Raw genomic sequence first — 12,583 nt, forward strand, 5'->3', positions numbered from 1 at the left:
GAGAGAACTGGCTCCTGCCCCTTCCTGTTAGATCGCCCACAGTGCTGGGGCGGGGGTCAGAGCAGGGACAGCAGCCCCAGGTGACCTCTCGCAGACTGCCTGCTGCGCCGTGTGCGGCCTGGGCCAGTTGTCCAGCTCTGAGCCCCAGTGTCCTCTGTAGCCCGGAGACAGTAGCGCTTGTCAGGCCCCTGTGCAGACGCAGCGAGGCAGTGCGGGAAAGAGAGCCTGGCTCCCAGGCCAGCAGCCAGGAGAGTCCAAGTTGATCCAGTCCCAGAGCCTCCCCAGAGGAGGGGCTTTGAGGAAGATTAGGTGTAGTGGCATTGGATTGGAGTGCCAGTCTAATCGGGGTAGTCCCACGCACCCGTGCCTTATCAGGGCTGAGGACACAGCCTGGGCACCGGGAGACATGGAGTGGGGGAGCCTGGAGCCACGTGGCATTGAGGACCACTGCTCCATGCTGCTTCCCCCTAGTGTGCCCAGCAGCTCAGAAGGTAGCCAAGGAGGTGGTGCCTCCGTCCCCCGAGCTCCAGCCACCCTCTCCCAAGCCTGCCTGGGGCCGCCTGCTCCAGGTGCCCCCGCTGTGCTGCCAGGCCTTAGCATTTGTGGTGATGCAGGCGGAGCCCCCAAGGAGGAGTCCTGCGGTGCCCCAGGCCCGGCCCCCGACGGCACAGGAGGTGTGCTACCTGCGGGCCCAGCAGGCGCAGAGGGCATCGGCGAGCTTGCTGCAGGCCCCCCCCAGGCTGGCGGAGAAGCCGCCATCCGTCCACATCTCTGCCCCTGGCGAGAAGAGGAGGATCGCCCATGTCCCCAACCCCCGCCTGGCTGCAGGTGAGTGCTGACCCAGGAGGCCTTTGCCAGGGGACGTTGGCATGTGGGCAGGAGAGGGCACCCCGAGGTCTCTGAGCTCACCTGAACCATGTGGTGTTTGCTCATGGGGCAACTTTGGGCCCCCTCCTTGGGGCTCTCAGCCTGCCTGTCTGTGAGATGGCGACTGTTAAGGGGTGCAAGAGGCCTGGCCCAGCACCTTCCTTCCCTGACCCAGCTCTGGGGTTACTAGGAGTCCAGCAGCCTGGTGGGGACTGTGCTGAACCAGGGCTTGAGCCTGTGGTGCCAGGGAATGGGGAGCCATGTCGGGGTGCCTGGCATTGGGTGGGGTGCAGGCTCCTGCAGGTGTGGCTTTGCCTGGCGTATGAGTGGGGGGCGTGGCCTCTGATGGAAATGAGCACTGTCTTCGCAGGAGCGGGGCTGTGCTTCCTTGACTCCGAGAGGCACTTCCTCCCAGAGTCTTGCGGAAAGTCTGGCCAGGCCTCAGTGGTAGGTGGACAGGACCCTTCATGGGGGGTTGTCCTGTTTCCTGCATCTTCACATCAGTGGTGTCTGTAGAGCGAGGAAGTATCGCTAGAGGCAAGTCACAGATGAGGGTCCCCCAGAAAGCTCCTAAAAAATGCAGGTTCTGGTCTAGAGGCTGGGAAAGGACCTTTGTGTCTGGCAAGCTCCCTGGGAGGGCATGGCTGCTGTCCAAGGACCACTCTGAGCAGCCTGCTGGTTTGGAGACCCTGCCTCCCTGGCGCTGGCCAGAGGGCCTTAGGGCCAGCCCCGGTGATCCCCCTGCAGACCCCATGGATCCCCCGCCCTCCTGTGCTGGACCCGGACTGAGGCCTTCCTTAGGGAAAACTCTCCAGGCCACTCTGACCTCCCCTCCCCAGAGCCCCTCACGTCTGAGACCTTAGCCCCAGAGAAGGGAAATGACTGAGTTGGGCTGATCCCAGGACCCCACACACTTGCGTCGGTGACTGCGTGCTCGTGGTTGTCCTGTGGCTGGTCCGTGGTGGGTGCTGAGCTGTCACAGTGCCCTCGGGGCTCACTGCCTGAAGCGAGTCTGGCGTCCCAAGTGCTGGCAGTGCCACAGGGCAGGCTCACCTGGCTTGGAGGACTCCTGTGGCTGCCTGTGCTCGCCCCCAGCGTGTGGCCGAGGGAGCCTGGAGGGTCTCTATCCATTCCTGAAGGGCAAATCCTCCACTGCAAGAGGCGCGTGCCAGCCTGGCGGGCAGCCTGCTTCCTTCCTGGGCGGCCCGCGGTAGCATGAGCAGACTCAGCCTGCCTCCCTTGCACCTTCCGGGGCCAGATGGCGTTTCGAGGGATGTTGCTCTGAGAGTAGGGCCAGATGTCCCCGCCCACAGCTCCCCTTCCTGGGTCGGTGCCGAGCCCCTAGTCCAGAAGCCCCCCGCCACACAGACATACATGCCCAGGTTGCAGCTGCCCGTGTGACCAGCCCTCCGAAACAGCCCCTGCAGGCCTGGCCTCCTCCCTTTGGTTTGTGACTTCATCAAAGGACGAGACAGAACACAGAGGCTGCAGGGCAGGGCAGGCCGCTGGTCACAATGAGCAGGTGGGGGTGCCCAAGACCCTCTGGTCCTCCGTCCTGGAGCAGGGCCTTTCCCTCAGACATCGATGCCTCGGGCTTGGGGTCGGAACACGTAGCAGAGGCCTGGACCACCCCACCGCTGACGTGGCCTGAGCGGCCTCCACAGCCTGACCTGTGTCCTCTGCCTCGATGGACTTGCCTGAAGGCAGTTAGAGCCTGATGTCATTGCGCAGTCCCAGCCCCGTGCCCTGGCCCGGCTCCCTGCACGCGGAGATGCACGTGCTGCTGGCGCTGAGTGGCCGCGGCTGCCTGGTGCTCCGCCACGTGGTGATGGGCAGCCACTTGCACTGTGCCCACACCCCCTGTGCCCCACCAGTCCCCACAGGTGCCAAGAGGACCCTCGCGTCCAGCGGCAGCCAGCCCTCCAACGGCCCCGAACCAGGCGGCCAGCAGCTGAAAACACGCACGTTGTCGGGGATGGCATCCAAGACTACCACCACCATCACCCCTAAGCGAATCGCCCACAGTCCATCCTTACAGGTAGCCCCTCCCGTCTTGGCAAGTTCCACCACCCCCAGACCAAGCCCCGAGGCCCAGCCTTATGGTGGCCTAGCCCCTCCTGGCCACATGCAGCCTGCGGAGGGCCAGCCTCGCCCCTGCCCTGTGGGCCTTCGTGCTCCACACTGCAGTACAGCCTTCACCTTCCCTCCTGATGCCCTGGTGGTTTTTTTTATTTTTTTTTTTGAGACGGAGTCTTGCTCTGTTGCCCAGACTGGAGTGCAGTGGTGCGATCTCGGCTCACTGCAAGCTCTGCCTCCCAGGTTCACGCCATTCTGCCTCAGCCTCCCGAGTAGCTGGGACTACAGGTGCCCGCCACCAAGCCCACCTAACTTTCTGTATTTTTAGTAGAGATGGGGTTTCACCATGTTCACCAGGATGGTCTCTATCTCCTGACCTCGTGATCTGCCCGCCTCAGCCTCCCAAAGTGCTGAGATTACAGGCATGAACCACTACGTCTGGCCGCTCTGGTGGTTTTTTTTTTTTTTGGTTGGTTGGTTGGTGTTTTTTTTTTTTTTTTTTTAAGAGACGGGGTCGGCCGGGCGCAGTGGCTCAAGCCTGTAATCCCAGCACTTTGGGAGGCCGAGACGGGCGGATCACAAGGTCAGGAGATCGAGACCATCCTGGCTAACACGGTGAAACCTCGTCTCTACTAAAAATACAAAAAAAACTAGCCGGGCGACGTGGCGGGCGCCTGTAGTCCCAGCTACTCGGGAGGCTGAGGCAGGAGAATGTCCTAAATACGGGAGGCGGAGCTTGCAGTGAGCTGAGATCCGGCCACTGCACTCCAGCCCGGGCGACAGAGCGAGACTCTGCCTCAAAAAAAAAAAAAAAAAAAAAAAAGAGACGGGGTCTTGGCCGGGCGCCGTGGCTCAAGCCTGTAATCCCAGCACTTTGGGAGGCCGAGACGGGCGGATCACGAGGCCAGATCGAGACTATCCTGGCTAACATGGTGAAACCCTGTCTGTACTAAAAAATACAAAAAACTAGCCGGGCGAGGTGGCAGGCGCCTGTAGTCCCAGCTACTCGGGAGGCTGAGGCAGGAGAATGGCGTGAACCCGGGAGGCGGAGCTTGCAGTGAGCTGAGATCACGCCACTGCACTCCAGCCTGGGTGACAGAGCCAGACTCAGTCTCAAAAAAAAAAAAAAAAAAAAAAAAGAGACGGGGTCTCTGTTGCCCAGGCTGGAGTGCAGGGGCACTATCATGGCTCACTGCAGCCTGGACCTCCTGGGTTCAAGTGATCCTTCCACATCAGCCTCCTGAGTAGCTGGGACCACAAGCCTGTGTCACCAGACCCCAGCTAATAATTTTGTTTTGTCTTTTGTAGAGACAGGGTTTTGCCACGTTGTCCATTGTCCAGGCTGATTCTCCCGCCTCAGTGATCCTCCCGCCTCAGCCTCCCAAAGTGCTGGGATTATAGGCATGAGCCACCATGCCTGGCCTTGTTTTGTTTTTAATAAATAGACTGCGTTTTTTGAGTAACTGTAGGTTTCTAGGAAAATTGAGCAGAAAGTTTAGCAAGTTCCCGTGTGCCCCCATGGCCTCAGTTTCCCATGCCCTTAGTTCCCCCTGCCCTCAGTTTCCCCTGCCACTCCTGTCTTGCCTTGGCGTGTCTGTCCCTACTGGAGCCAGGCTGATCTGTCACAGTGCGTCTCACTGTTGCCTCCAGCCGTGGTCACGGCGCATCGTGTCTGTGTTTCCGGCTGGAGGTCCTGCGAGGCCCTCACCCATGGCTGCTTTTGCCTTCCCTCTAGAGTTTAAAGAAACCCATTATCCCCAAAGAGTTTGGGGGCAAAGTCCCCACCGTCATCCGCCAGCGCTATCTCAACCTGTTCATCGAGGAGTGTCTCAAGTTCTGTACCTCCAACCAGGAGGCCATAGAGAAGGTGAGGTCCTGGAGTCCCTGTCTGGCCGGCCAGGTTAGGACTAGAGGTCCAGGGTGGTCCCCAGACATCCCCCAGCCTCTCAGCTGCAGCTGCGACCTGGAGCTGCCTGGGAGAGATGCAAGTCCCTGACCCCATGGCGACCCCACCACTGGGGTTCCCCAGCACCAGGCAGGCATGGCCTCAGCTGGGCACCACGTGTCCCCCAGGCACTGAACGAGGAGAAGGTGGCCTATGACCGCAGCCCCAGCAAGAACATCTACCTGAATGTGGCCGTGAACACCCTCAAGAAGCTTAGGGGCCTGGCCCCCAGCGCCGTGCCCGGCCTCAGCAGTGAGTCCTGGTGGGTGGGGCGGGGGGCTCAGGGTTGCCCTTGGGGTGGCAGCTGGGCTGAGCTGGGACCTTCACAGCCCTGAGCTCAGCCACAGTCTCAGACAAAAGGAAAGCGTGGCCGCCTGCTCCCTGGTTCCCAGGCTTCTGTCTAGGACTGGCCTGGCCCTGGCATCCTCGCTGTCGGCCACTTTCCTCTGCCGAGTCAGGTCTCCGGGCCGAGGGGCCACCTGCTAATGGAGCCGCAGCAGACTCTTCAAAGCAGGAGGTCCAGGGCTGGGAAGCTCCGTGCATTAAGCTCTGGGGAGGAAGAAAGCAGAGACCTGGGCGTTTCACTGCAGCCTCTCCAGGCTGCATTAAGCCATCACTGGCCCCCGCCTCCGTCCCCGCCTCCATTAGCACTTGGAGAGGCCCTGGGTTGGCGTCGCAGGCTGGGTGGCCCGAGAAGGCTCAAAGCCCTCAAAAGCCATTAGATCCCCGGTGCTGCTTTCCCGGCCCTTCCCCCTTCGCTTGAGGGGAGAGGGCGAAGGCTTCGGGTGTGGGGTTTCCGTGCAGCTCCCGGGCCTGCGGAACCCTGCATCCCTGGCCCACCACGTGTCTGCCTCTCCTGTTCGGGTCAAGATGGAACCCAGGGTCAGTGGGGCACTGTCCCAGAAAGGGGGAGTTGAGGCAGAGGTCTGAGGAGGGCAGGGCGGGTGGGAGAGCAGGTGAGGTGGGGGTCTGAGCCAGCTAGTTCACACCCTCCTCCCCTCCCCCTCTCCCCTCCTTCCAGAAACCAGTGGCCGCAGGGTTGTGTCCCACGAGGTGGTGTTGGGGGGCAGGTTGGCCACCAAGACCAGCTTCTCGCTCAGCCGCCCAAGCAGCCCCCGGGTGGAGGACCTGAAAGGTGAGGCCTTGCCCCGCCTCTGCTTTGCCACATGCTGCCTTGCGGGCCCCCACCAGCCGCCTTTCCCGGTGGTGTCCACCACCCCGTGGGCCATCCCAGGCCGGGGCTGACCACCGTGCCTGTCCACAGGGGCTGCCCTGTACAGCCGCCTCAAGGAGTACCTGCTCACCCAGGACCAGCTCAAGGAGAACGGCTACCCCTTCCCACACCCAGAGCGGCCCGGCGGTGCAGTCATCTTCACAGCTGAGGAGAAGAGGCCCAAGGACTGTGAGTTGCTGGCCTTCAACGGCCTAGGTGGGCAGGTGCAGGACGTGGGCAAGGCCAGGCACGTAGGCCCCAGCGTGAGCCTCAGCTTCCACCCGGGCCCCCCCCACAGCTTCCTGCAGGACCTGCTGCCGCTGTGGCACCGAGTACCTTGTGTCCTCCTCGGGCCGCTGTGTCCGGGACGAGGAGTGTTACTACCACTGGGGACGGCTGCGCCGGAACCGGGGTAAGGCCTTACCCGGGCCCTCCCCCGTCCCACCCATGGTCCCTGGAACCGGGGCCCTCCCTTGAGGCCCCCGGAACTGGTGTAAGGCCTTACCCAAGCCCTCCATCCTACCCACGGTCCCTGGACTCACTGTTCCGGGCAGAGCCAGGGCTAGCCCTTGGCCTCATTTTTTCTCTACCCGTTCTTTATGCAAAAGTAAGACAAGAGCTTTCCCATGACAATGTTCAAATGCCACCACCTGAAAGGCCCTGTGTCCCTGTCTTCCTGTGCCCTTGGTCCATGGAAATGTGGAGGCTGCTGGCCACACGAGTGGAGGGCTTGTCCCACCCTTGGCCTGCTGGTTCCATTCAATCCCCCAGGCAGCCACACAGCCATGCTCGGGGCACATGGCCAGCCTTGCACAGCCCTGCTGCGGCCCCTAAAGCCATCGCCTCGGTGGCACCTGGAGGGTCCTGCCCAAGGCGGCGCTGCCCGAGAGGCCTCTGCAGAGCGCGCTGGTTTCCCTGGATCCAGGCCTGGGCGTCCCGGCGGCCAGACTATTGCCGAGGCCTGGTCTGCTTCCAGCTCCGGCAAGAGGCTGAGGTCTCCTGTCCTCAGTCTTGACTCTCTAGTAGGACTCAGCAGATGCGTGTGGTCAGTGCCCCGGGGGCTGTGGAGTGGGCCTGGCCGGGCCCTGACTGTGTGTCTGTGTCCCCTGCAGTGGCCGGAGGCTGGGAGACGCAGTACATGTGCTGCTCGGCAGCCGCCGGCTCTGTAGGCTGCCAGGTCGCAAAGGTGAGCGCTGGCATTCTGGTCCCCTCTGCCTGTTCTCAACAGACTTCTGCTTCCCCGTCGCTGGTCTTGGGTCTCAGGACACAGCACAGTCTTGGGCTCAGGGTCTTGGCCCCTGGGCAGCCTTTCCTGTGTTACCCAGAGAGCGTAGTGCCCATAGGCCCCAGGCCCTGTCCCTGGCCACTTCCCATCCTGGGAAGCCGTCCTCCCTGTGTCTTCTTGGCAAGCCCCCTTCCCCACCTGCTCACCAGGGTCCCAGCCAGTGAACGGGCATGATGGATGGATAGGACGGTCCCGAAGGGCTCAGAGATGTGCTGCTGCCACCCCCGCCCCCACTGCACCCCGAAGCCGCCCTCACCTGCCTTCTCCACCCCCAGCAACACGTGCAGGATGGCCGGAAGGAGCGCCTTGAGGGCTTCGTGAAGACCTTTGAGAAAGAGCTCTCAGGAGACACCCACCCAGGGATCTACGCCCTGGACTGCGAGATGGTGAGGCCATTCTCTGCCCAGCCTCAGGTTTAGGATTGGGGAGGACCTGTCCTGGCGCGGCTGCCCCGTCTGGGCCCCATCTGGGCCCGGCTTACCGGCCAGTGCTCAGAGGGCTTCTCTCGCAGCACCGGTGCCTGTGGCTCCTGCCCTGGACCAACGACCCCATACTTCCCAGCACAGCCAAGCCCTCCGGGCACTGGGCCCTGGCTCTGCCTGTGAATGGGAGGCAGGAGGGCTTTGGGAAAGGGGGTTGCTGAGGTCAAACCCCACTCTGCCTCTCCTAGAAGCCCCACAGAGTCTCTGGCTGCTGCCTCTGCCTCGCAGGGCTCTGGAGACCTGAAGGTGGGCAGGGGGCGGGAGGGAGGGAGGCCGGTCCCCGGGGCACGTCTGAGGCGTGTCCCTCGCCCGCAGTCCTACACCACCTACGGCCTGGAGCTGACGCGCGTCACAGTGGTCGACACGGACGTGCACGTGGTTTACGACACCTTTGTGAAGCCTGACAACGAGATCGTGGACTACAACACCAGGTGTGGCCAGTGCCCCCCGGGAGCCGGGACCCCTCCCCGCCATTCCTCCCCAGGGACCCACCCTCCCCGTCCCGCCAGCCAGTGCTTTCCAGGCTGAGCCCTGGCGCTCCTCCTGCCTGCTCCCCCAGGTTTTCGGGGGTGACGGAGGCTGACCTTGCTGACACAAGCGTCACATTGCGTGACGTCCAGGCCGTTCTGCTGAGCATGTTCAGCGCTGACACCATCCTCATCGGACACAGCCTGGAGAGTGACCTCTTGGCTCTGAAGGTGCCCTGCCAGCCCGGGTCCCTCGCGGTTCTCCAGCAGAACCTGCGCAGGCCCCACGTGCACTAACCTCTGCCGCTGCCCACAGGTCATCCACAGCACCGTGGTGGACACGTCTGTGCTCTTCCCCCACCGCCTGGGCCTCCCCTACAAGCGGTCCCTGCGGAACCTCATGGCCGACTACCTCAGACAGATCATCCAGGACAATGGTGAGTGCCAGCACCTGCCCTGGGGCCATCCCTACGCAGGAGCAGGGTGCTCACCGCATCTGCCCCGCAGTGGACGGGCACAGCTCCAGCGAGGACGCCGGCGCCTGCATGCACCTGGTGATCTGGAAGGTTCGAGAAGACGCCAAGACCAAGCGATGACGCCTGCCCGCCTCCCACCCGCCTCTCCTGCCGCCCCGCTGGTCCTTAGCCCCAGGCCTCTTCCAAAACAGTGCAATAAATCTCCGGTAACCCGTCCACCTGGCCGAGGCAGCCCAGAGCAGCGGGACAAGCTGGCGGCCGGAGAACGCCCAGGCCAGCCCATCCCCACTCACATCCTGTGCACCCCTCCGCCCGTCCCCACCCTCTGCCCCCAGCCTTCTGGCGTCTCTAGAATTGCTGCTGACAGCGACCAGAGACAGAGCCCGCCCCCCATCAGCCCGCAGCCCCTCCTGCCCCTCCGGCCAGGCCCTCACTCCCTCCCAAGTGGTGGCTGGCACCTCTGCTCCTCACATGGGTCGCGGGGCGGGCTTGTCCCGGGTTTGTTTGAGACAGTCTTTTTTTTATTTTGTATTGTTATTTTTATTATTTTTAATTTAAACCTGATGACTTGCACAGCACCTTTCCCACCGGGAAGAGCGGGCCTGCTGCCTTCCCTCCTGGGGGGTGGGGGTGGGACAGACCCCAGTGGGGCCCAGCCAGGGCCACACTCAGCGCAGCATGGGCTGGACCCGCCTCCATGCTCCAGGGGCTGGCCTGTCTTCGGGGCGCCGGCTTCCACCACTCGCCGCCCCACCCCTGCACTCCGTGACCTCTGAGAACCCAGCCGGCCCCTCATTAGCCCCAGGGCCTGCGGTCTGGATGGAGCCCACAGGCGTCTGGACACTGTCTTCCCGCCAGAGCCCTGTCCTCCTCTGCAGGGCTCTCCGGACCCCCCCCTCGTCACCTCCAGGCAGGGACAGAATAAATGTTTGTATGGATTTTAGATTTGCTGGTCCTGGTCTTGGTGCCTGGTGAGGCCTCTGCATGTGCCCCGGGAAGGTCACTGTCCCTACAGCTGGGACTGATTCTCTTCCCACCGACGCAGAGAAAACCGCGAAACTTTCCCTCACAAAAGCTGGCCCAGTGCTGGCTCCCTCAGGGTTGGGCCACACCTGCTGTGGGGTCCCAGTTCCAGCCCCAGATCGTGGGGCCACCATTCTGCAGCTTTTAGTGCCACTCGGACAGGGGGCAGTGTCCCCAGCCCTACATGGAGCTGGGCCCTGTGCACGGAGCTGGCTTCCCTCTCCACCTCGCCCAGGGCTAGGGGCCACATACTGACGGTCAGAGGGGGTTACAGAGACTGGGAGCCACTGCGTGTTGCCCGTCGAAGGGATGGAGCGCAGACACGGAAAGCTGCTCCGCCCTTGCCAGGAAATGCCACACATCGTGCGGTGCACGCATGGCTCCAGGCAACCTTGGTTGCATCGGGACCCCATTTGGGAATGGGAGGCCCAGGGGTGTTTAGGGCCCACTTTTTATTCACTTGAAGTAGAAGAAGTGAATTCAGAGCCTCACGGCACAGGACCCAGCAGTTGAGGGCAGGTTGCCTAGAGGGGGTTTCCTGCCACCCTGGTCTTGGGCTTCTGCTGAAGGGCAAGGCCAAGGGCATGGGGCCCCAGATGAGGACGTGGGGGCCCTCCCCAGAGGACTCCGTCCCAAGGCTGCAGAGGCAAAAGGGTTACCTTCTTGGTTCTGGGCTCTGCATCCTTCCGGGGGGACCGTGGTTAGGCCAGGCCCTTCCACCCTCGAGGGCTGTTCTTGTGACGAGGTGACGCTTCCCACCCCTTCTATAAAGGAGTTTTCTTTTTCTTGTTTTTGAGACAGCCCTGCTTTGTCCCCCAATCTCAGCTTGCTGCAGCCTCTGCCTAGCAGGTTGCTGGGATTATGGCCTTGCCATCACACCTGGCTAATTTTGTATTTTTAGTAGAGATGGGGTTTCACCACGTTGGCCAAGCTGGTCTCGAACTCCTGACCTCAAGTGATTCACCTGCCTCGACCTCCCAAAGTGTTGGGATTACAGGTGTGAGCCACTGTGCCTGGCTCTGTTTTCTAAATAAATGGCGCAGGCGTGTATTCACTCTGTTTCTGTCTGTTCCCATGTGATGTCTGCCTCCCTCTTCCCAGAACGCACCTGGTGCCTCAGGACATAGCCCACGGGGGGTCCCAAGGCCGGCCAGCGCTGGCTTAAGCCCCCAGGGACCTCCTTCAGCTTGTGAAGCCACCTGTTGCCACTGGAGGCTTCAGGGCCTTTGCACAAGTGCCCTGGACGAGCTCCTGCCCCCAGATAGTGCCCCCTGTGAAGGCTGGGGAGGGGGAATCTGGTCCTCACAGCTGCACCCAACCAGGTCTCTTCTCAAGTTTATGAGAACAGTGTGTTCAAACCCCCACCCCCGGCTCTTTTTCATAACCACTGGGCAGGCAAGCGCAGGGGAAGTCTTGAAAGAATGAAAGGAAAGAAGTCAGACACAGTGGCCGGCCTGCCTGCGGTCCCAGCTACTTTGGAGGCTGAGGCAGGAGGATCACTTGAGCCCAGGAGGTGGAGGCTGCAGTGAGCTCTGATCGCAGCACTGCACTCCAGCCCGGGTGACACACCGAGACTGTCTCTAAAAAAAGAAAGGTTTCCTGGCAACCTCCAGGGCCAAGCAGACTTCCAGTTTGGGCTTCCAAAGAAAAGAGGGTTTGTGATCACCGAAAGCCTTCACGTGTTTGCTGCTTTGATGGGGGAGGTGGCCTCCCTATGCCCCTCCACCCATGTTCGCCTCTCCCTTTGGGCCCTCACCCCAGGTAGCCTCACTCTTGGGGGCATTTCATCTTCAGCAGCCCCTCCACACACACTTTCTGTCCCTGGCTCCGGACCCTATCTCTGGCCTGGACGCGCCCTTGCGTCGTCGCTGAACTCACCCCTGCCACTTCTTCAGTAAGGATCCCTGAGCGCCTGCCGCCCGCAGGACAGAACCCTGCGGGCTTCCTCCTGGCCTTAGGGTGGTCTTAATGGCTATAACCGCCTCTCCCCAGCCTGGTACTCAGCCCTGCATCTGTGCCTAGGAGGCGCTCGTTGAACGTGTATGGGATGAATGAACGAACCCAGGACATGAATCAGACACGACTTACATACCTGCCTTTACCTGTGGTCTTTCCTCCTGCACTCTGCCACGCTGTTCCTACCAGTCTCAGCCACGTCAGGTCTGCAAGGCCCATTCCGGCCTGACCCAGGCCCACCTTTACAAGAACCCCTCCAACCTCTCCCTGCGGTGCAGGTCCTTTCTGCTCCCTGGCCAAGCCCGGCCCAGCCCTGCCCTGACACCCTCTTCCCTTTCAGGCCCCGCCCCTGCACTGGCACTGCTCCCTAAGGCCCTTCCAAGGCCCTGCCGTCTGTCCTGGACCCACCCTGAGCGCCCTCCTACCCTGACCCTGCTGTGCGCGGCCCCGCCTTCCTCCTTGGTCTTGCCCCCGATCCTAGCCCCGCCCCTACCTTGACCCAGCTTTGCAAGGCCATGCTCAACCATGCCTCCCTCTTTGGCCACGCCCCTGGATCCTGGTCCCGCCCCTACCTAAACCGTGCTTGCGCGTCCCCGCCTCCCTCTTTGGACACGCCCCAGGTCCTGGTCCCGTCCCTACACTGACTCTGCTCAGCGACACCCCCATTCGGCCCCGCCTTCCTCCTTTGTAACGGCTCCGGATCCTAGCCCCGCCCCTGCCGTAACACTGCTCCGCAAGGCCATGCTCAACCCCGCCTCCTGCTTTGGCCAAGCCCCTGGGTTCTGGCCCCTCC

At 62.3% G+C, this 12,583-nt stretch overlaps 1 protein-coding gene across 1 annotated transcript in view; it reads left to right on the forward strand.

Annotated features, from left to right (window-relative positions):
- The window catches only part of REXO1 (RNA exonuclease 1 homolog), a 33,402-nt gene extending 23,646 nt beyond the window's left edge, over positions 1–9,756 (forward strand). Inside the window, 13 exon segments of the mRNA XM_033199899.1 lie at positions 615–828; positions 2,742–2,905; positions 4,679–4,810; positions 5,017–5,140; positions 5,910–6,023; positions 6,153–6,290; positions 6,400–6,513; positions 7,214–7,287; positions 7,662–7,772; positions 8,184–8,299; positions 8,428–8,566; positions 8,652–8,772; positions 8,843–9,756. Coding sequence (XP_033055790.1) covers positions 615–828; positions 2,742–2,905; positions 4,679–4,810; positions 5,017–5,140; positions 5,910–6,023; positions 6,153–6,290; positions 6,400–6,513; positions 7,214–7,287; positions 7,662–7,772; positions 8,184–8,299; positions 8,428–8,566; positions 8,652–8,772; positions 8,843–8,931 — 1,650 coding nt within the window. The 3' untranslated portion in view covers positions 8,932–9,756.
- Positions 9,757–12,583: the final 2,827 nt, after the last annotated feature.

The sequence above is a fragment of the Trachypithecus francoisi genome, unplaced genomic scaffold (genome assembly GCF_009764315.1).
Source record: "Trachypithecus francoisi isolate TF-2019V2 unplaced genomic scaffold, Tfra_2.0 Lachesis_group5, whole genome shotgun sequence".
In the NCBI taxonomy this organism is placed as follows: domain Eukaryota; kingdom Metazoa; phylum Chordata; class Mammalia; order Primates; family Cercopithecidae; genus Trachypithecus; species Trachypithecus francoisi.